At 41.0% G+C, this 22,363-nt stretch overlaps 1 protein-coding gene across 4 annotated transcripts in view; it reads left to right on the top strand.

Moving 5' to 3' along the window:
- Positions 1 to 22,363, top strand: part of CCDC88A (coiled-coil domain containing 88A) — a 168,405-nt gene that overhangs the window by 48,510 nt on the left and 97,532 nt on the right. For all 4 annotated transcript variants that reach the window (XM_061625755.1, XM_061625754.1, XM_061625753.1 and 1 more), the window contains exons 5-8: positions 3,436 to 3,494; positions 4,769 to 4,852; positions 9,763 to 9,903; positions 12,648 to 12,817. In XM_061625755.1, coding sequence (XP_061481739.1) covers positions 3,436 to 3,494; positions 4,769 to 4,852; positions 9,763 to 9,903; positions 12,648 to 12,817 — 454 coding nt within the window. The remainder of the gene's footprint in view (positions 1 to 3,435; positions 3,495 to 4,768; positions 4,853 to 9,762; positions 9,904 to 12,647; positions 12,818 to 22,363) is intronic.

Raw genomic sequence — 22,363 nt, 5'->3', positions numbered from 1 at the left:
GAAGCCCACTGGGTGACTTTGGGCCAGACACAGTCTCTCAGCTGGACCTATCTCACAGGATTGGTATAAGGATAAAAGGGAAAAGGGGGAACCATGTGACCACCTTGAGCAACTTGGAGGAAAGGTGGGATATAAATGCAATAATAAATAAATACATACATACATTTCAGCTGCAGTATGTAGACCCCAGCGTAGCCAACCTGCTAAGCTTTTGTAAAATCATCATCATCATCATCAAGAAGCAGCAATGTAGCAGTGGTAGGGATGCAGGATTGTGAAGACAAAAGGGTTGAGGGGGAGGGTTAGTGCTTTTAGGCCTTGGGATGATCATCAGAATTGATGAACTTGGTTAGCGTGCCCTCGGGGAATGAGAGTGGAGCAGAAGATAGATCAGTGCGCGCGCACACACACATGCACAAACACACCTGCCCCTCCTGCAAGCATCTGCAGGTGTGCATGCATTTGGGCAAGTGGAAGGGGGGAACCCTCAACTGCTGCAGTATCTTGGAGAGAGGTTGGTGGGTGGAATGTAGGTGGGAGAAAGGGGGGTCACTGACACACACACTTAGACTCAGAGATAGGGGGCAAGCAAGTCCTGAGCTTCCTCGCTGCTCTTTGGCTCCGTCTGGGCCAAACGCGATATCTGGGCATCCTTGGAAATGAAATTAACCTTTAAAAGGAGGTGGCAGCGAATCAGGAGTCAAGAAAGGCAGGCAGACTGGCTCTCAGGAAGGAAGGGGAAAGCAATTTTTTCTTGCAGCCTTGCTTTTTGCTTCACAAAAATCCCTCATTCTGAGTAGGGGTGTCGTCAGCAGTGGCAGTGCAAGGAGACGGGAGTCAGGATAGTAATCCCCCTTCCTTGTAGCACCTCCCTTGGCATCTGCCATATGCGGTAAAGGCAGATGCCTGCCGTTGGTGCACCTGAAATACGCTCTGACACTTCAGCAAAGTCCTTCCGTCTTGTTTGGAGCAAAGGGAAGATGTCATCTGCAATGGCAGTGGGGAGCAGACAGCATCCAGATAGTTAAGACTTTTTAAAAATAATAATAATAAATAATACTTTTCTTTAGTCTTTGCAGCCCCCTCTAGATTACTTCATGGCCCCCCTGGGGGTCACGGACCGTAGGTTGGGAACCACTGGTGTAAAAGATAAAGAATCAGAATCTTTCTGTCTCCAGAAATATGTCCAAATCTGATCAGACATTTCTGCTCTAACTCCCCTTCATTCCACAGATGCCATGTCACTAGCCCATACACTAGGACTCATAATGCCATGCCTGGGAATAGTTTATTTATTTATTATTTTATTTTATTTATATCCCACCCTTCCTCTCAGCAGGAGCCCAGGGCGGCAAACAAAAGCACTAAAGACACTTTAAAACATCACAAAAACAGACCTTAAAATACACTAAAACAAAACAACCTTAAAAACATTTTTTTTAAAAAGCTTTAAAAACATCCTAAATAAAAAGGGTTAAAAAAAACCATATCGTTTAGGGGGGGAAAGGGTTAAAAACATATTAAAAAGCAATTCCAACACAGACGCAGACTGGGATAGGTCTCAACTTAGAAGGCTTGTTGAAAGAGGAAAGTCTTCAATAGGCGCCGAAAAGATAACAGAGATGGCGCCAGCCTAATATTTAAAGGGAGGGAATTCCACAGGATAGGTACCGCCACACTGCCAATTGTTCCATCCCTGGCCTGTACAACCAAACCTGGACTGGCTTCACTTAGCTATCTGACTGTTGAGCAGCAGACGTTAATGAAGCTAGGCTACCACGAAAATGATAAGCACCATCCTAGCTCTCGCAGACCATCTGCAAACAGGATGTACGAAGCCTCCTGAAAAGCACTTAAAAGAAGCTGTAAACATATAAGGTTTGATCCCTTAACAGCTATGGTTTCTACACTAATCCATTTCCTACAACAAGGCCTTGAGATGGGTCTGAAGCCCAAAATGCTGCATAGACAAGCCTCAGTGCTATTTTCTGTCCTAAACCCAAATCTCTAGATTCTCATCCATATATTTATTTTGTGGTTTGGGGTGGGGGGAACCAGCTTAATCTTTCATTTATTCAGTTTTCCTTCTTGGAGTCCAGATGTCATCCAAAAGTACTAAAGATACTTCCTTTTGAATCAATCCTTGCCCTCCAAACAACATAAAAGTATACATTTTTTGCATGTGAAACAGTAGATTAACTTCATTGTTTGTGCCTTTCTGCCCTAGATCCCTAGGCAGACAGCGGTCTAGGACTACCATTTCTACTTCAGTTAAAGTACCTAGCCTATTATTCTCAAAACCTGACCAAACCACAACAAATCACACCACAGGTCCTCTGCCGCCTCTGGCATGTTTCAACAGTGCCCATCTGAGATATCCAGGGCAGCCACCTGGAAATCCTTTTCTACATTTACCTGACATTACACATTAGGCACCTTTACCTCAGCAGAAGCAGCATTTGGCAAAAGAGTTCTGTAGTAGGTTCTTTTCTCCACTTAATTAGTCAGTGCAAGTGGGCATATCCACTCTGCATAGCTAAACTAGGGAATATCCCATTTGTGAACGGATGCCTCCTTTTCCCCGTCTAAAGAAAGGAAGTTTGGCTACCTATCGTGGTAGTTCTTTCATCCAGACTGCCTTCTATTTGCCTGCGCTGTCCCTACACATACTCTACATCTGTGTTTATTTCCAACCTTGAGGAGCTCATGTTAATCATTGGTTTGTGGTAGTTTATTTCCTAAGGGAGGGCATTGTCCTCCTGTGTCTTCCTTTCCCACCTCTGTCTGGTTTTGTTTTGTGGTATTTCTCTGGAAAGTTCTCAATTTTGTCAGACTTCTGTCTGCTGCTTGACCAAGAACAGAAACTGGGGAGTGACCAGCAGGACATGGATAATCTGCAAAAGCTGGTCACATGGTTTCTTGCCTCTTGCAGTTGGAAGGAGGGTTTTAACCCATAATGGATGGATGCCTTTTTCACTCCTCCAGAGAAAGTACTTTCACAGCAAGTACCCATTGTTCCTTTTACTATGTTTCAGTTATGTTTGGTGCTACTAATTGCACTACTAATGGGCAGTATAGTTTGTGTACTAAGAAACTGCTTTGTAAAAGATGAAAAAGTATATGGAAGCTTGAACATCCAGTCTTAACGCATTCTGCTCACTTGCAGCAGAGTGAAAAAGACGTGTCTCATCTACATGATCCTGGGAAGAAAGCTCTATGTGGTACAGGGTTGACGAGGGAACAAGATTATCGCCAGCTTTTCTTACGGCATAGTATGTGGTAGTAGCCGTATGTTCCTTAACCCTAGAACAAATTAGAGCTACCAGAAAAGTATAGAAGGGTGTTGGTAGCATATAAATGAATATAGGAACAAAAGCTATTTAATTCTTACTGAAAAATGTACACATAGTGTATTGTTTTAAAAAATATTTTCAGAACAAGGCACTGAAGAAGTAAGAAAGCTGCTTCTACTCCTTCTTGGCTGTGCAGTTCAGGTAAGTCTAATTAATTACACAACTTATACTGAGTCTGACCATTGGGCTATCTAGCTCAGTATTGTCCATGCTGACTGGCTGTGGTTCTCCACTGTGTTAATTCAACAGTCTTTCCCAGCCCTACTTAGATATTATGGGGGTTGAACTTGTGAGCTTCTGCATACCAGACATGTACCCTACAAGAACTCCTCACATGCAGTTAGAGTGAGGAGTTCTTGTGACAAAACCAGGAATGAGCTGCCTGTGGTTCTCCAGATGCTGTAGGACTGCACGTCCCATCAACCCCAACTAGCATAGCTGATAGAGACAATAGTAGTTCAGCAACATCTGGAGGGCCACAGATTCCCAATTTCTGGGCGAAACACTTGATCTAAACACTGGCTAACGTCTCTTTTGTAAATAGTTTTTTTTCTTGTGCATGTTATCTAGGATCTCAGTAGGCAGTGCTCCTCTGACAGACTGCCTTGAGGGAGCTTAATGCCTCGAAATATGGGTCCTTAAAGAAAGGGACTTCAAAGGAAGAAGTAGAAGGGATGAGTTTGGAACTGAAGTTTAATAAAATAGAAACTTCTTACTTGAATCTGTGTGCCACTGTCTAGCAGACTAGGATTGGGCAGCAAAAGATCTTGCCATTTGTCATTTCTGAATGTACAGATGAGTGTTAATAAAGTAGTGTGCTTTATCTGTCCTCATAAACCTATTGAAGGAATTTTTTTTAAAAAAGCTTCACTCTTCTCCTACATGGCTGAAAGTTGTGAAGCTTTCAGTTAAACACAGATTTCTTATCATCTGCACTGATTTCTAAAGCTGACTTGTTTAAATTAACCGTGGTTAATGTTAAGCATAGTTCTGGGTCAGAGCTTGGAAAAGTTACTTTTTTAAACTACAACTCCCATCAGCCTCAGCCAGCATGGCCAATGGATTGGGCTGATGGGAGTTGTAGTTCAAAAAAGTAACTTTTCCAAGCTCTGTTCTGGGTCCAGACAACATGGCAAGATAGGTTTTAACAAAAAATTGAAGCAAAAGCTTTTCAATGCCTCCTCCCAGCCACATGGAAGGAGGGAAGTTGGTGAGCCCAGCAGGAGGCTAGGCTTGTTGACATAGTTCAGTGTGATATTTGAATACAACTATTATGTCTAGGTACTGAGTTAGTTTTCTCTAAATATAATCTTCATATATATCAAGACAGCTGACTGAGAAAATTTTAAGTCTTTTTGAACTATTTGGTTTAACCAACTGTATTGTTAATTTTGGTTAATATGTGTGTGTTTTAGTGTCAGAAGAAAGAAGAATTCATTGAGAGAATCCAAAGTTTAGATTTTGATATAAGAGCAGCTGTTGCCGCCCATATACAAGAGGTATTATCTTGTTTTCTACTATAAAATCTTATTTATGCAAGTATTTTGGAGGCAGCCAGAGTACTGTGTAAATCACAACCTGGTTCAGTTTAGACAAGGAGCAGCACCTAGCATCCACAGGAGTGATGAACCTATTAGAATGTTTTGTCCGAAATGCTCATGGTTTCATGATATCTCTTCAAGGTTTTCTTGCTGATACAGTCAGCAGTCCCAGAGGCACCCTGGTTGATCTCTTGAATTCAGAGATGAGGTGTGTTGTTGACGCAGTCGTATGTAGATACTGTTTCCAATCTCACAGTCAAGTCAGCTTCTTGATTTTCTAAGGTGTTCAGGGCAGTGAAGCAGGTTGGATAACAGCTAGAGCGCAACTGGGGGAAACATGAGGAAAATCCTACCAAATGCAAGCAAGAGTTCATAGTGGCAAAGAAATGTTACTTTTTGCCATCATTGCACATGCTCTCTGTCATCCAGTGTATCTTTTTCTGAATAGTGGGAAGCCAATTAAAATTTGATCAACGAGATTTGACAGATCCCCTGGAAGCTCACCATGCCAAATCTGCAGATACAGTTGTTTGCATCCACTCGGACTCTATGGTTGTGTGAAAATTGGTTCTGGTGTCTACTGGGACCCATCTTGTCGCTTCTCATTTGATACTTTTCAGTTTTGTACAATCCCAGGATATGTGCAACGTTCTTGGAGAGATGCTGTCCCACCACATGTACTTTTGTTTTGCCTGAGGACATTCTGTGAGAAGGATGATTCTTCCCACTTTTCTCTTTTCTTGCTCATCCTGGCTCATTAAGTCACAGCTAGGAAGGTGGCAGTAACAAATGCATTCTTGAAGTGAGGTTCTGGCAGCTCTGTAAGAGGCTGTTGTGAAGGAACCCCTCCTTAAAAGTCACAACTTTACCCAGCAGATCTTAACAACTACTGCCCTGTTTCAAAACTTCCTTTGGACAAGTTGTTTGACTGTGTGGTGGTAAAGCAGCTCCAAGTTTTCTTGAATAAAAGTGATCATTTAGTTCCCTTTCAGTCTGGTTTCTAAACTAGTTTCATGTGAAATTGCCTTACCCATCCATTTGAATGAGTTGTGCCAGGGGAGAAACAGCGGGAACTTGTGGACTCTTCTGGCTCTCTCAGTGGCTTTTGATACCATCAATCAAAATATCCTTCCAGATCATCTGACCAAGACAGAACTGGAGGATGCTGGTTTAAGGTGGTTCTGGATCTTCCAGAATGTGGTGCTGGAAGACTGCTGCTGACTTGGTTCACTTGAGTACATGACATTTTCTTACACAGTCAGAGTGAACAAAGGCAAGCAGGGAAAAATGCAAACTGAATACAACGCATTACCAGAACAATCTCACAGCTACTATGCTCTATGGATACCTCGATGCTAACATTTCTTCTGAAATGTTTTTTGCTTCTCTTGAAAGTTATGCAACACAAATTGTGAAAACCAATTTTGGTAATGCCTGTGCTGTTTCCTAAATGTATTCAGTGCATATGAAGCACATCTATTTTTGTGATTGTTTTTCTGTTATGTTTTTTGATGTAAAATTCTTTAAATTTATTTTAATAAGTGTATTATTATATTGTTGTAACCTGCCCAGGGAAATTGTGGTGACGAAATTCTATAAATATTTTTTAAAAAACCTGCTCTAGACATAAAAAATTAAAAGTAGCAGTCTCATATTTAAATTCAATGTGTAAAACAAGTCACTCGTGACATCACAAGCAGGGATATTGAATTTGAAGTCCTATATATACTCTTGTCCAGCTGATTTCAGTAGGACTTATTTCCGAGTAACAATGCGTTGAATTGAGCTGCAGACATTCCCTTCAAATATCAAACTGTGAAATCCCTTTTTTGTTTTCTTGAGTGCTTCTTGAAAGTATAAATGTAACTTGCAACTGTGGTTGGTAGCTTGAAGAACTGGCAAAATGGAAATTTTGCCTTACCTGTAAATTTCTTAGTGACCATAGAGCAATCTGTTTATTGGGATTGTGCCGCCTCCTGCTGGGAGGAAGAGCGGAACATAAATCAAATAAATAAATAAATAAAATGATATTTCAGGTATCCTGGTCCCAAGCTTTGTATACCAAAACCAGATTCTTGAACTTAGACTGGCAGCAAATGGGCAGTTGCATAGTTAAGGTGAAGAATCCTAAGCACCTTACAGTGTTCAGATGCTGTTTGGGTACGTTAGAAGCCCTTCTCAGGGACAACTGAATTTGGAGGATTCCATCTATAGTGAGGAGGAGGCGCAATCCCAATAAACAGATTGTTCTATGGTCACTAAGAAATTTACAGGTAAGGCAAAATTTCCATTTTGCCAGTTCTTCAAGCTACCAACCACAATTGCAAATTACATTTATACTTTCAAGAAGCACTCAAGAAAACAAAAAATAAATAAACTTAGAAAACGCAGTAACTGAAAAGAGGAGAGAGGACATGACAGAGTTACATCTGTAGGAGTTCCTGTCAAATCTAAAATTAGATATTGGCAAAGGACACTAAAAAGTGTGGGACTGGATTCGTCTGTGGCAGGAGTAGGCAACGTGATGCTTTCCAGATAGTGTGGGTTATTGTTCCCCGCAGTCCCAACCAGCATTGTCAATAGTTGATTGGAGCTGTAATACAAAACTTCTGGAGGGCACTACCTTGTACTCCCTTGCACCGTTGCCTTCAAGAAGGACAAGACATTTACTGGAAAGACAAAATTCCTATTTCTTTTCTTCATAGCTCTAGGGCAATGTGCTCAGTGACATGTACAAGAGCAGTTCCATCTTTAGGTGGGATGTGTCTTCTCTGTGAGTGCATAGAGGTGAGGAAGGTGGATGACAGGAACGAAACCATTCCAGGAAATGTAAAGATTAAAAAAAATCCCAACAGATATATGATAGGCATTATGTGACATTTCTCACCCAAAGCTTGGAAGTAATTCATTACAAGTAACGAATTACTTGTAATTCATTATTTTTTTGAGGAATGAGTGGGTAATTCCTTTACATTTTGATTGTAATAGAACTAGGAGTAATTTTATTACTTTGTGGAGTAATTGTAATGCAATTGTAATTGTAAAGCATTACTCAAATAATAAATAAATAATACTTTTGGGCATTAATTGGGGGGGAAGCAGGGGAAGTCTTCTGCTCCTCTGATTTGTGGATGAAAATCATGCACCTCAATCTGGGCTTCTGTGCAGCATCGCTCTTCCCTTGTGCTCTGTGAGTGGGTAGGAGGCAACGAGGGAGGAGGTGGAGAGTGAGATGGGGTGGAGTGGAGGAAACAATTTTTTAAAAAAAGGATGGTGGTGGTGAAGAATGGAGTGGAGGGAAAAAGGATCTGGAGGGCAAGAACATGGATAAAGGAGGAGAAGGAGGTAGCAGCAGAATGGAGGTAAAGAACTGTGGAGGTGAAAGATGACAACGTGTTTGTGTGTGTGTTTGCACTTGGCACACAAAGTGGCCTCCATCACCCTCTCTGGCTGCTGTGCTGCATTTGCAGTATATTAACTTTTTTTGTATCTCAGGGGGAAATGTTTGCTTGGGTGAGTGTCCCTTAGTTGGTGGCAGGGCAGGGTCCAGGAGGTGGTTAAGTGAGAGAGATTATGCTTGCTGGCTGAGTGGGGTGTGTGTGTTACACTTGGTTTGACGTGCAAAGATCTGAGTAGTGGTCTCTGCCTCCCTGCCCACCTCCCTTACCAGTGGAGAGGCCACCATTGCTATCTTATGGATAAAAAGAATTATTCTACTATCTCTGTATGTGTGTGTTTATTTTTAATGTTGTTTTAGGCTACTTAGATGTGCAGCAGCCAAGGCCAGCACCTTGTAGGCGTTTTTTTGAAAAAGTAACTGAAATGTAATTGTAGTGATTACTTTTGAGAAAAGTAAAGTAATCAGTTACTTTCAGAGCAATTGTAATTGTAACGGTAATTACTACTTTTTTGGGTCATGTAATTGTAACTGCAATTTGTTACTTTTTAAAAGTAATCTTCCAAGCTCTGTCCTCACCCTATTCTGGAAGTACAGAGCAGCTCACAGAATTTAGAAAGGTAAAATATGAAGATGCATTTAAAATGTTTCTGAAATAACCCTGCTCCTCCTTTTTTGCCAGATACCTATCCAGATAAAACTTGAATCGCCATGAATTAAATAAAAGGCATGGACTCCCAGGGAAGGGAGTTTGAAATAGTTCAATTTGAGAGTTTATCTGTATTAGTATTGTGATAGAAAGGAGAGTAGGAAAACCAAACATTGATGATAGTAGAGACTCCTGGGGGGGGGGAAGATCTCAAATAATTTTGGTTTCATCCTTAAAAAGACAGAAAGGCTGCTAAGGAAAGAAAGAAAGAGGAAGTAGTACGTGCGATGGTAGAAAAGTACATGACCGTTTTGGGTATTCAAATATGGTTTAATGAGAATTTTACTATTTTTGATGCCTGTCTTTAACTACCATTAGTCCTTAATAGCAATTGAGGAACCTTTTCGTTTTTGAAATAAAATGTAGTAGATTTATTTATTTAATCAATTCATTTACAGCTTAATATAAAAATCTCAGCAATTTATGATAACTAGCTTTCTAAACACATGTGAGTTTAATGTGTTAATTAAGAATATATATTTAAAAATAAGGTATGTTGCAAAGACCATAATCAGTACCTTAGTTATTAAGGGATGGCCAAAGTGAAATTCCACCCAATCAGTGTATTTTTTTAGGACTAATCTGGAATAAGTGATACAGATTGCAGAATGTTCTTTAAAATGAATTAAATGTTATGTGCTTGTTTCTTAAAGCTGGTGTGGGCTTAAACCTTTTTGCTCTACATTAGGTTACACTTTATTAGTTTATCTAGTCTTATTTAAATAACATGTTTTTCACGTCATTGTGATTTATCCTCTGCAGGTAACTCATAATCAGGAAAATGTGTTTGATCTCCAGTGGATGGATGACAATGCATTGTCACATGGCTGTATTGAGTCTCTCCTAAAAAATATGGCTTTGCATTTAAAAAGACTTATAGATGAGCGAGATGAGCATTCTGAGGTATGCATCTTTCAAGTTTTTCAATTCTGTTCATGAATTTTTAGTTACTAAAGAAGTGTGATAGTTACAAAAAAGCGGGATTGCTAAGCAAACACTGACATTGGGAGTTTTAACTTTGATAAATTTGTAGATCTTGGTGCAATGTGTAGATACAGGCAGCCCCTTCCAAGTATAAAGAAGACTTGATTACATTTTCAGTAATTAGCATTATGCTATCTCTTTATGCTTTTAAAAAAACCTTTGGCCCTTGTATTGAGAATAGCTGGCAGCTGAAAGCATTAATGGCTTGGTTTTCACATCACATTAAACCATAGCTTAAGACAAACTATGGTTTAATGTGGAAAAACAGCATGCTGATGCACACTGCTCAAAAGTTCATGTAGTGCTCTTCCCCTGCTCTTGCTACCACTAGAATACAGGGATTGTTAATTTTCTTATGAGTATCAGTAGATGAGAATGTTGGACTTGAACAATATGGGTTCACATTCACACAGACCATATGAACTCAAAGATAAAAATATTGCAAATTATTTATTTAGTCATGCTTATGTGGTAATCAACCCAGTAAGTAATTTAAATTACAATATTATTGCCATTTCTTTAGCATTGGGGGATAAACAGATGATCAGCTCTTACATTTCCGAGAAAAAATGTAAGGTGGGGGTGAAATTGTTTTCATTGTTCTCTATTCTCTTCCTCCTTTTTTGTTGCTTAAATGTGAAACTTCATTCCCTTCTGCTCTTCCTTGCATTTGTGATTTTTCTCTCACTGCTCCGTATTTGTGGAGTTCACTTGCCTTGGAGCGCTGTTATTCTCTCTCATTTTAAGAAATTCTATTTCTTTCATGACATTCTGCCTTCTTATTTCTCTATTTCTTTGTCATGCTCTCCCCCCCTTCATGTTTTTATGAAGGAAGGGCCTCATTTATCTTTTATGTTTATGTACTGAAAGCCCTTTATAAATATTGAGGAGGAGGGGCTTGATGGGGAATCAGGTGAAAGGGCAATTGGGGAGGGGAATAAAAAAAGCTGGCCTCAGTGCTGGAACACTGAGGGATGCTCTGAGTGAGGCTGCTTGAAGGACTTAACCCAGAAGCAGTAAATGAGTTTAGTTGCATCAACATTTGATAGATCCCAAAAGCACTTAGCATGAGAAAATGTTTGGACTAAACTTTGATGGTAGGAATAAACAACATGTTATACAGGAGATCTGTGATTGGCTTTTACTTTTATGCATCCTTTGTCAATTCTGAATTTGATTAGAATGCTAGTGCCGGAGAAGGGGGTGTTTCATCATTCCTCTTGTGCTTTTTCTATACTACAGTCATATAGAATCACTCATATGTGCATATTGTTCATTAATTACAATTAGTCAGTTCCAGATTTTCCATAAACGTATTCCTTAGCATTGAATTTTTCTCAAAATAACTAAATTTCTGAAATGTATTGTTTCTAACTTTGCTTCTTTCTTGATCTTTAATTCATTAAGTTAGTTTAGTCAATCAGTGTCCAACATTTAATCTTCCAGTCTGCTTTAGGGGCTGTCTTTTTCTAGTTTCAGGCAATTCATACTTTCGCTGCCATCAACATATAATTGATTCTTTTTCCATCTGTAAACCAGCCCTTCTGCAAAGATCTCTAATGGGGTATTTTATCTGTTATCTCTCTAATTTTCCCACAATTAAAGTCCAAAATCTTTGTATGAGAGCTCCACCAAATATCGATCATGTCTGCTTCTCACAGTTTACATCTCCAACAGTCCACATTTAGTCCTGATTTCATATTTTTTCAATCCTCCATGGTGACATATACCACCTTGCCATTATTATATTGGATGTTTCCAACAAAGTCACATTTGGAGTTTAAATATTTATTTTGTATCCAAATAGCATCCCAGACCTCGTTTGATAAATCTTTCCTTAGATATTTACATAACTTATTGCAATATTTATATTTATCTTTCAGTTGTCTCTACTAATTTTTTATAAACTTTAACTGTCAATTTACTATTTCCTTGCTCCAAGGTGTTTCACTCCTTAGATTATTCCTTCTTAATTTACTTTGTATCCATCTTCTCAATTGAAAATATTGACACAATGGGAATCTTTGATTACCCTTCTTCTCTTTTAACTCCTGATATGTATAATCTTCCTTCACCAGATGTTTTAATCTTGCCAATTCTACTTTTTCCCAATCTTTCCCAAAATTATCATTTTTTAGTATAAAAAGAGTTGAGATTTTTCAGTTCATTCACGTAGGTAGGACCACACATTCCTATTTTGGAAATATTTTGTGCCAAGTTACTTGTTTAGAAATTGGCTGCTGATGAGGATGATGAAATATTAAATTATGCTAGGCATGTTAGTTGCATAGGGAGAATTAAGCACATCCTTAAAACCTTTAGGCATAGCTCAGTGGTAGGGCATCTGCCTTGCATGCAGAAATTTCCAGGTCCAGTCCCTGGCATCACCAGGCAGGGCTAGGAGAGACTCATGCCTGAAACCCTGGAGAGCTGCTGCCAGTCAGTGTAGATGGTACTGAGCTAGATAGTCCAAGGCAGCTTCATATATTCCCATTTAAGTTGGCAGTATATAAAAATTCTTAACTTTTGGCTGAATTGTGCCCCAGATGCTAGGATTCTTACTCTTGCCTTTGTTTTCTTGATATATTACATTGTCTTACTATAAAAACTTACCTTTCTACTAATTTGCACCTATCTGAGAAAGAATTTGTGTTGTATTTTAGACTATCATTGAACTCTCTGAAGAACGAGACTCTCTTCATTCTCTACCTCATGCATCATCAGCACAATCACCTTGTGGATCTCCAGGCATGAAACGCACTGAAAGTAGGCAGCATTTATCAGTGGAACTAGCTGATGCCAAAGCAAAGATCAGAAGGCTTAGACAAGAGCTGTAAGTACACTGTGAAGAGCACTAGACTACACTGATTAGGCTAAACTATGGACCCACATAATGGAGATACCTTTTTTTTTAGCATGAAAATTTATGTTATTAGTATCTATCTCATATACAGTGCTGAACTCATGCATCAAACTTGTATGGTTATATGAGTTTGGTTGACTCCTATTGTTGGTTCATACAGTTAGTTATTTGTACAGTTTGTAAAAGTTAGTAATAATTGGGTGTTAGAACAAATTAAACCAGGACTGTCACTAGAAGCTAAAATGATTAAACCAGAACTGTCACTAGAAGCTAAAATGATGAAACTGAGGTTATCATATTTTGGACACATAATGAGAAGACATGATTCACTAGAAAAGACAATAATGCTAGGAAAAACAGAACGGAGCAGAAAAAGAAGACGACCAAACAAGAGATGGATTGATTCTATAAAGGAAGCCACAGACCCGAACTCACAAGCTCTGAACAGGGTGGTTCATGACAGATGCTATTGGAGGTCACTGATTCATAGGGTCGCCATAAGTCGTAATCAACTTGAAGGCACATACTCTGTGGCGCAGAGGTAAGCGGTGGTAACGCAGCCGAAGCTCTGCTCATGGCAGGAGTTCGATTCCAATGGAAGGAGGAAGTCGAATCTCCGGTAAAAGGGGTCAAGGTCCACTCAGCCTTCCATCCATCCATGGTTGGTAAAATGAGTACCCGGCATATGCTGCGGGGTAAAGAAAGGCCGGGGAAGGAACTGGCAATCCCACCCCATATAAACGGTCTGCCTAGTAAACGTCGCAAGACGTCACCCTAAGAGTCGGAAACGACTTGCACTATAAGTGCGGGGACACCTTTACCTTTTAACAACAATTCAAGGGCTGCCAAGTCAGCCTTCTTGACCGGCTGTTTTAATTTCAAGTTAACCTCCATTAAATGCAAACACCCTGGCCCTAAGGATATTTCTCTTCCAGGTAAGCAAGCTTAGATTTGAAATTGAAACTGCCTGAATGGCCTCTTTCTTGCGATTGCACAGGATCAAGGGTTCCTACGTTCTCCACGTTGCCTGTGAGCTATCCAGATTCTTTATATATCAGAAATCATGCTTGCCTGAGCTTGCACTGTTTCTAGCAGTAGGCTAGCAATGAAGGAAATATAAACTGGAGAGGTTTTGGGGGGATGATGCCAGAGAGAAACGGGGAAGGGAGTGCACCCCCAGCTTCTAATTCTCCTGGTTTGGCTAATAAAATGAATGTGTAGGTAGTGTACAGTTTGTTGGGGTATCCTCTGGGTCAGAAGGAACTTTTTTAAAAAATACCACTGATCCCCCATCAACTATATAGAAGAAAGCACCGACTCCAGAGAGGGAGAGGAGGGGACCCAGCACAGAAAGAAATACCTTGTACGGAAAATAGTACTGTCTACAGGAAGGTAGTTAGACCCTTGGATGACAAGGGAGTCAAAGGCGTGCTAAAGGAGGATAATGAGATTGCAGAGAAGCTGAATGAATTCTTTGAATCTTTCTTCATAGCAGAAGATATAGAGCAGATCCCTGTGCCTGAACTAACATTTGCAGAAATGGAGTGTGGGGAACTGAGGCAGATAGTGGTGATGAGAGATGAAGTTCTAGACCTGTTAGACAAAATAAAAACTCACACATCACTGGGTGCAAATGGCATCCACCCAAGAGTTCTCAAAGAACTGAAATGTGAGACTGCTGATCTTCTAATAAAATATATATAACTTGTCCCACACATCTGCCTCCATACCCAAGGACTGGAAGGTGGCCAATGTATCACCAATCTTTAAAAAGGGATCTACAGGGGACCCTGGAAATTACAGGCTGGTTAGCTTCATATCTGTTCCAAGAAAAGTATTGTTGTCTAAAGTAACCAAGCATATAGAAGAATGAGCCTTGCTGAACCAGCATGGCTTCTGCAAGGGTAAGTCCTGTCTCAGTAATCTATTAGAGTTCTTTGAGATTGTCAACAAGCATATAGATAGAGGAGAGCCAGTTGACATAGTGTACTTGGACTTTCAAAAAGCTTTTGACAAGCTACCTCACCAAAGACTCCTGAGTAAGCTTAGCAATCGTGGAATAAGAGGTGAGGTACCCTTGTGGATCAGGAACAACAGGCTTATGTGCAGTAGTCTCCCTACAATCAGAAATTGACTAGGAAACAGGAAGTAGAGAGTAGGAGTAAATGGACAGTTCTCCCTGTGGAGTGATGTAGAAAGTGGACTCCCCCAAGGACCAGGATTGGGACCTGTCCTTTTTAACTTGTTCATGAGCGATCTAAAGTTAGGATGAGCAGTGAGCTGGCCAAGTTTGTTTATAATACCAAATTATTATAGAGATTAAAACAAAAAGGGATTGCGAACAGGTCCACAATAACTGCTTCAAACTAAGTGAATGGACCATTTTGGCTGTGATTGTCAGCTCTACACTGCATCAGCAGTGTCAGGGGGGGCTGGAAATTCCTGGGTCTTTGGCAGGGAGGGAAAGTCCTTAGCCAGCAGTCAGGTTGTAAATCTGCCAGGCCTATCCGAAGCATACTTGCAGAGTCAGAAGTCCAGAAGCGAGATCAGTGGAGGTCCAGGATCAATTGCCAAGGAGGTCAGTCAAAGAGATGCTGCAGGGAAACTAGGTCTACACAAAGCCACGCCTGACATTGCAGTCAGCAACAAGCTGCAGCCAAGGTGTGCCTTATAAAGAGCAGGATGGACAGCAGGTGTGAGCCCTCAGCGTTTGGGCCTTAAGGAGACAGGCCTGCCTCTCTTCTGCCTGACCTTCTGCTGTCTCTGTTCTGCAGGTGAGGGGGGAGTGTCCTGTTCACTGTCTGTGTCTGGCTGTAGGGCCTCTGCTGTCCCTGGGGTGCTCTGCAGCTGAGGGGCAGAAGGGGCTGGATTCTCAGGAGGCTCTTCCGTGTCTCCTGCTGCTCCTGGGTCTGCTGCTGTTACTCCCGAGTCGTCCTCATCTGAGGAGTCCTCTGACGGGGCCATGACAGTGATATTGGAGGAGCTCAGAATGACAATCCTGGGTGATTTCAATGTACATGCTGAGGCTGCTTCTAGTGTTCCAGCTCTGGACTTCATGGCCTCAGTGATGACCATGGAGTTGTCTCAAGTTGTCACCAGCCTGACGTATAGGGCAGGGCACACCCTCAATTTGGTTTTTGCTCCAGATGGAGAGGGGTGTTCTGGAGATGGGGGTGGATGTCACCCATTGTCATGCTCAGACCACTTCCAGGTGAAGTTTAGACTTACAGCTGTGATCCTCCCCTGCAGGGGTGGTGGAGAGATTATGATGGCCCACCCTTGGAGACTTATGGAATCCACTGGATTCCTGAGTACCCTGGGGGAGTTCCCAGTAGAAAGAGCAGGAACCCTGTTGAAGTCCTTGTCATGCTGTGGAACAATGAGGCATGTTGGGCTCTTAACATTGTTGCTCATGAGCACCCTCTCCAGCATTTTGGAGCCCAGTTAACACCTTGGTATACCAGTGAACTAAGGGCAATGAAACAGGCTGGATGACGGCTAGAGTGCAAGTGATGAAAGACATTGTGTGAGACTGATTGGGCATGAGTAAAACATCATAACCTTGCCTACTGTGTGGCAGTGAGGGCGGCAAAGAAGGCCCACTGCTGTTCCATCATAGCATCTTCAAGTAGGATCTAAGACCAGGATACCTGAAAGACGGTCTTACCCCTTATATACCCAGTCGATTACTATGCTGTGTGGGCGAGTGCCTCTGCAGATACCATCTTATCAGGAGGTCTGTTCTGCACAACTTATGAAGCAGACTTTTAGTGTAGTGGTACCTGCACTTTGGAATCCCCTCCCCTTATAAATTAATCAGGAGCCATTAAAGTGTTTTTATGGTGTTTTAGAGTGGAGGAGAGCTTTGCGCATACCATGGACTGCGAAAAAGACAAATAATTAGGTGTTAGAACAAATTAAACCAGAACTGTCACTAGAAGCTAAAATGATAAAACAGGTTTATCATACTTTGGACACATCATGAGAAGACATGATTCACTAGAAAAGACAATAATGCTGGTAAAAACAGAAGGGAGTAGAAAAAGAGGAAGGCCAAACAAGAGATGGATTGATTCCATAAAGGAAGCCACAGACCTGAACTTACAAGATCTGAACAGGGTGGTTCATGACAGATGCTATCGGAGGTTGCTGATTCATAGGGTCGCCATAAGTCGTAATCGACTTGAAGGCACATAACAACAACAACAGAGTGTTATTAGTGTTTTTGTTTGCTGCCCTGGGCTCCTGCTGGGAAGAAGGGCAGGATTAAATTTAATAAATAAATAAATACATGCATACATACATACTAAAAGAACCGCTCCAAATTGAGTGAATAAAGTAAAATGGCAAATGCAGTTCAATGTAAACAAATGTAAAGCAATGCATGTTGAGGCAAAGAATCTTAATTTCACATATACGCTCATGCAGCCTGAACTGGCAGTGATTAACCATGAACAGGACCTTGAGATTGTAGCAGATAGCTCAGGGAAGATTTTGACTCAATGTACGCCAACAATGAGAAAGGTAAATTCCATGTCAGGGATCATTAGGAAAGAACTGGAGATAAAATTGCCAATATCATAATGCCGTTATACAAATCTATGGTGCAACTGCATTTCTGGTTGCCTCACCACAAAAAAGATATTGTAGAGTTGGAAAAGGTTCAGAAAAGGGCAGTCCAAATTATCAAGGGGATGGAGCGACTCCCTTATGAGGAAAGGTTGCAGCATTTGGGGCTTTTTAGTTTAGAGAAAAGATGAGTAACACATAACAGGATAGGCATATATAAAATTATGCATGGCATGGAAAATGTGGATAGAGAAAAGCTTTTCTCCCTCTCTCATAACACTAGAAATCAAGGACATCCAGTGAAGCTGAATTTTAGGAGATTCAGGACAGACAAGAGAAGGTGTTTCATCACATAGCAGTGCATAATTAAAATATGGCATTCGCTCCCACAGTAGGCTGTGATGGCCACCAACTCGGATGGTTTAAAAGAGGATTAGTCAGATACATGAGGATAAGGTTCTGTATGGCTACTAGCCATGACAGCTATACTCTGCCTTCATAGGTGGGGGCAGCATGCTTTTGAATACCAGTTGCTGGAAGTCACAGGAGGGGAGAATGCTACTGGGCTTCCCGTAGGCCAGGGGTGGCAAACTTTTGGCACTCCAGATGTTGCTGAACTACAATTCCCATCATCCCCAGCAAGCATGGCCATTGGGCAGGGATGATGGGAGTTGCAGTTCAGCAACATCTGAAGTGTAAAAGGTTCACCACCCCTGCCATAGGCATCTGGTTGGCCACTCTGAGTACATGAAGCTGGACTAGATGGGCCATTGGCCTGATCCAGTAGGCTGTTATGAGCACAGCTGCCTGCATTTCTGGAGTCTTTTTGGAGGTGTGACTATAGACACTTTGGGGGTATCGCTAATGAGGGCTGTTATGATGAACTCTTACACTTTGAAATTTATCCCTACGCCGCTGACCATGAAATCTATTGCTTGAAACCAGTGTTACCTGTAAGGCCATTATTCCGTTTTTTTGTTTATTTCCATCAACCTTGATCAGCTAGGACGAGCAAGGGTGTAACTTGGAACTAGTCTCCTCCTTTCTTCCAGATGTTATGTCATTATTGGTAACTATCACTGATTTAAAACTCAGCCTTCCAACTGAGATTAACCTTGGAGTATTATACCCTCATCTCTTGAGTCTGCAAATAAAATAGGTTTGTGTGAGTTTTGCTAAGAAAAGGATTTATCTGCAAAATATGTGGTAAATGCATGATAGCTGGGAGAAACTGCCCCTATTGTGGACAGCCTTTTTTGTTAAGTCAATTTGCCTTCAACAACAATTGTACCAGGTGGTTCTCCGTATAAGGTATACATTTATATTCCATTATCATGCTACAATAGTCTTTTAAAAGTTCTTTATTTTTATTTGGCTATTAAAAATCCATAAAAAAACAAGTAGTTTACTGCACACCCCTCAAATCAGGGTATCCTGTTAGAAGAAATGTCTGCTGATTCTGTCAACTTCAGCCTGAGTTGCACAACAGATGTGCTATAATTGTCTAGTCTTTCACTTCATTTCAGGTGTTCCATATGCTCCTGGGAACTTTGCCAGTGGGATAGTGTGCATTTATGCCAGTGCCTGAGGTCATCCTAATGATGATACACCACTCAGTTGGGCTATTAACAGTGTAAATGTCCCATTTGAATGGTAGACCTCTTAAGAGTTCTGGAATCCAGCCACATCCATGTATGTTCACTTGCTTTTACTCATATGCTGGGCTATTTGATAACTATGATACTGCTCACAAATGATAAAGCCCTTTGATGGCATTGAACAGATTATGGCATGTCTAATATTCCAAGACAATGGCACCCAAATCTGGGAGCTTGTGTTGAATAGTTATTATATGAAGTATAGAGCTGTAGTTTGAATTGTAGCCCAGCCATGAACTCTGATGCCACTTGAGATACCCATCTGAAGTTTCAATTATCCCTACCCACCATCATGTATGAAAACTGCTTCAAATACTATATAAATACTATGGATTATTATTGCCTGAAACTATTTACAAGACTAATTAAGCCGACCTGGAGCTTTTTATGCAGCAGAGTTGTAAAAACATTAGTAGAAGCCTCAATATACACAGGGCCTCCACCATTACGGGCAAACATTCTGTGTTGTTTGACTTACAGAGCAATCCAAATTGTTTGGAGCCAGTGGGAAGCTCCATGGCATCCACTCACCATTTTTGAGCTGCTGGGCCGGCTGAGCATTTGCTCAGTCGGGAGCCATGTGCCGGGGCAAGAAGGTGAAAGCTGACTCCTGCAAATACCTCTATCGGGGAGTAAGCACTCCTCATTGACCAGCATTGAAATAATTTTACTCCACCGGCCTATTGCCCAGAGGAAATATTGCCTGGATCAGAACCTGCAGGAACACTCCAAAGGGGAGTTGGATACCGTGGAAGTCTCTCCCCTGGCTCCTCCTATACCACACCCCTGGAATGCTCCATTTTGGGGGCTTCTACCAGCTCTCAATCCGCTGGGCTGGCCATCCCTGGCGGGCCCCTGGCTGAGCTGGCAGAGTTCTGATGGTTCCATGGCTGCACTGAGATGAGGGACTTCTGCCAGCAGAGCCTGGCAGTGGTGAGAGCCTGCTGGCTCAGCAGGAGATCCTCCACATCCAACTCCCCCCAGCCTGGTGCAGATATAAGTTGGATTGCGCCCTTAGACACTGAGCCACCTAGTAAACCAGGGTAGAGCTTCTTTCCCAACTGCCATTCAAAGGCTAATTGTATACCAGGTACCTATCTGAAACAGTCCTGAGCACATGATAGTGCTCAGACACCATCCGATTACATATATAACTTCAGTAAACCTTGGTAAATTGGTATGTGTTCCGCCATTGATCTTACATTGGATAGCAAGCAGTGATGGTGTGGGTGAGTTCCCTTGGCCTTAATAATAAAATATTAAGATGGCAGAGGAGCATGATGTTGGAACTTTTGCAGAATAATCTGTACCTGTTTAGAAATACCAAGAACAATGCAGTTGTTATAAGAGAGGTTTGACTATATTATCTAAAACTGGCAGAGTTAATTGTTATCTCTGTTGAACTCGCTTTCCACTGAATACAATAAAAGAAACCAATCTCATTTTCTGATACCTGGATTATTACATGTCTATTGAAATGAGCTTGCCCAAGATATTCCGTAAACAGCTGCACTAGGAGGATTAATGCAAATTGCTATTATTAGCTTGACTGACAGTTAATAGACCAAACAGTGCACACTGGTGTATTCTGTGTAATTAAAAACAAATTGTTTTATGCTGTTGTTAGAGCACGCAGTTGGAAGTACAGAGATTGCTGAGAACATTTTAACATTTTTGCAATGTGTTGGATTTATTTACAGATAAAATTGCAAATAAAATGTGAGATTTATTAAGTTGTTAGTAGTAGTTAGCACTAAACACTATACATTACAGTACATTGCACTTAAAATTGTATATACAATTCAGAATCTGATATACATAAGGAAACATAGCGGGGGGAGGGAAACCAACCTGAACCCAAAGAAGGGAGCTGCTGGAGCTAGTTTGGTTCCCCACCCCTTGCTAGAAAGAATTCTTAGCTTCCACTGTCAGTTGCCTTGAGACTGCAGAAGCAAGGAGAAAGGATAGGGCCTATCTCTCGTTCTTTTATTTATGTGAGTGACTTTGGGAGATAATTATCTGAAAAGTGGGATAAAGGTTTTGTAAATCCCTCCCTTTAAATATTAGACAGGCACTATCTCTGTTGGTGTACAAAGCCTTATACAGCTTGGGATCAGGATACCTGAAAGACCGTCTTACCCCTTCTATTCCCAATCGATCACTGCGCTTCTACAGGTGAGGGCCTCCTGCAGATACCATCTTATCAGGAGGTTCGTTCTGCACAATATAGGAAATGGACCTTTAGTGTAGTGGCACTTACCCTTTGGAATTATCTCCCCTTGAATATTAGCCATCTCTGTTATCTTTTCAGCATCTACTGACGACATTCCTCTTTTAACAAGCCTTTTAAGTAGAGGCCTTATTCCCACTGTGTGTCTATGTTGGAATTACTTTTTTGGTTGTTTCTAAAGTTTTTAAAAAAATTTTTTAAGATCCTTTGTTTTAATATTTTTAAAGATCCTTTGTTTTAATATGTTTTAAAGTCTTCTGTTAAGATGTTTTACAGTGTTTTTGCTTGCAGGATGTAAGGAAATAAATAAATACACACTACTTTATAATTTAACATAGTGTTGAGGAACCTTTGCCCAGCCAGATGTTGTTACACTACAACTCCCATCACCCTTGGGCATTCGCTGGCTGGGACTGATGGGAGTTGTAGTTCAGCAACATCTGGAGGTCCAAAAGTTCTTCACCCCTCATTTTAGATATATCCTTTCTCTGGGTTAAAAGTAATGCTTAATTTTTTGTGTGAAATAGGCATTTTATCTCCACAGTTAGATTGTTAACTACCTTCATTACTCTTGTTTTATGCTACTTGAAAAGTGAACAGACAATTTTAACTGAAACTTTCCTGTTCTCCAGTTCAAAAGGATTATCAAAATTTTGTGCAGAAACTTTTCCAGCTGTTTTGAACATCTTCCCAGTTTGATTAGTTCTGGTTTCATAATTTGGAGTAACAGTCCTTCAAAGTTGACAAGGATGTGGGCAAAGGAGTTGTCTTTGTATCACCTTACTAGTATTGAAACTAGAGAAAAATGGATTGTGGAGAACAGACATTGGGAGCAGGGAAGTGGGGAAGGGATCTTTTCACCTGCTGCTGCTTCGCTTCAGAGCACACTCTCCTCCGCCCGCCCCCAGCCTTTACCCATCAAGATAAAAATGCATGTTACATGCGGAGAAGCTATTGGAGAAAGTGGTTTAGAGTGGGGAGAGTGGTCCCACCTCTTCCTTGTTTGCTGTTGCCCCCTCCAGAACTTGTTTTTCTTAAACAAACAGCACCGTGTTGGGG

This window comes from Rhineura floridana, chromosome 4 (genome assembly GCF_030035675.1).
Source record: "Rhineura floridana isolate rRhiFlo1 chromosome 4, rRhiFlo1.hap2, whole genome shotgun sequence".
Classification (NCBI taxonomy): Eukaryota; Metazoa; Chordata; class Lepidosauria; order Squamata; family Rhineuridae; genus Rhineura; species Rhineura floridana.
The sequence above is the reverse complement of the archived record's forward strand: the minus strand, read 5'-3'. Positions and strand labels throughout refer to the sequence as shown.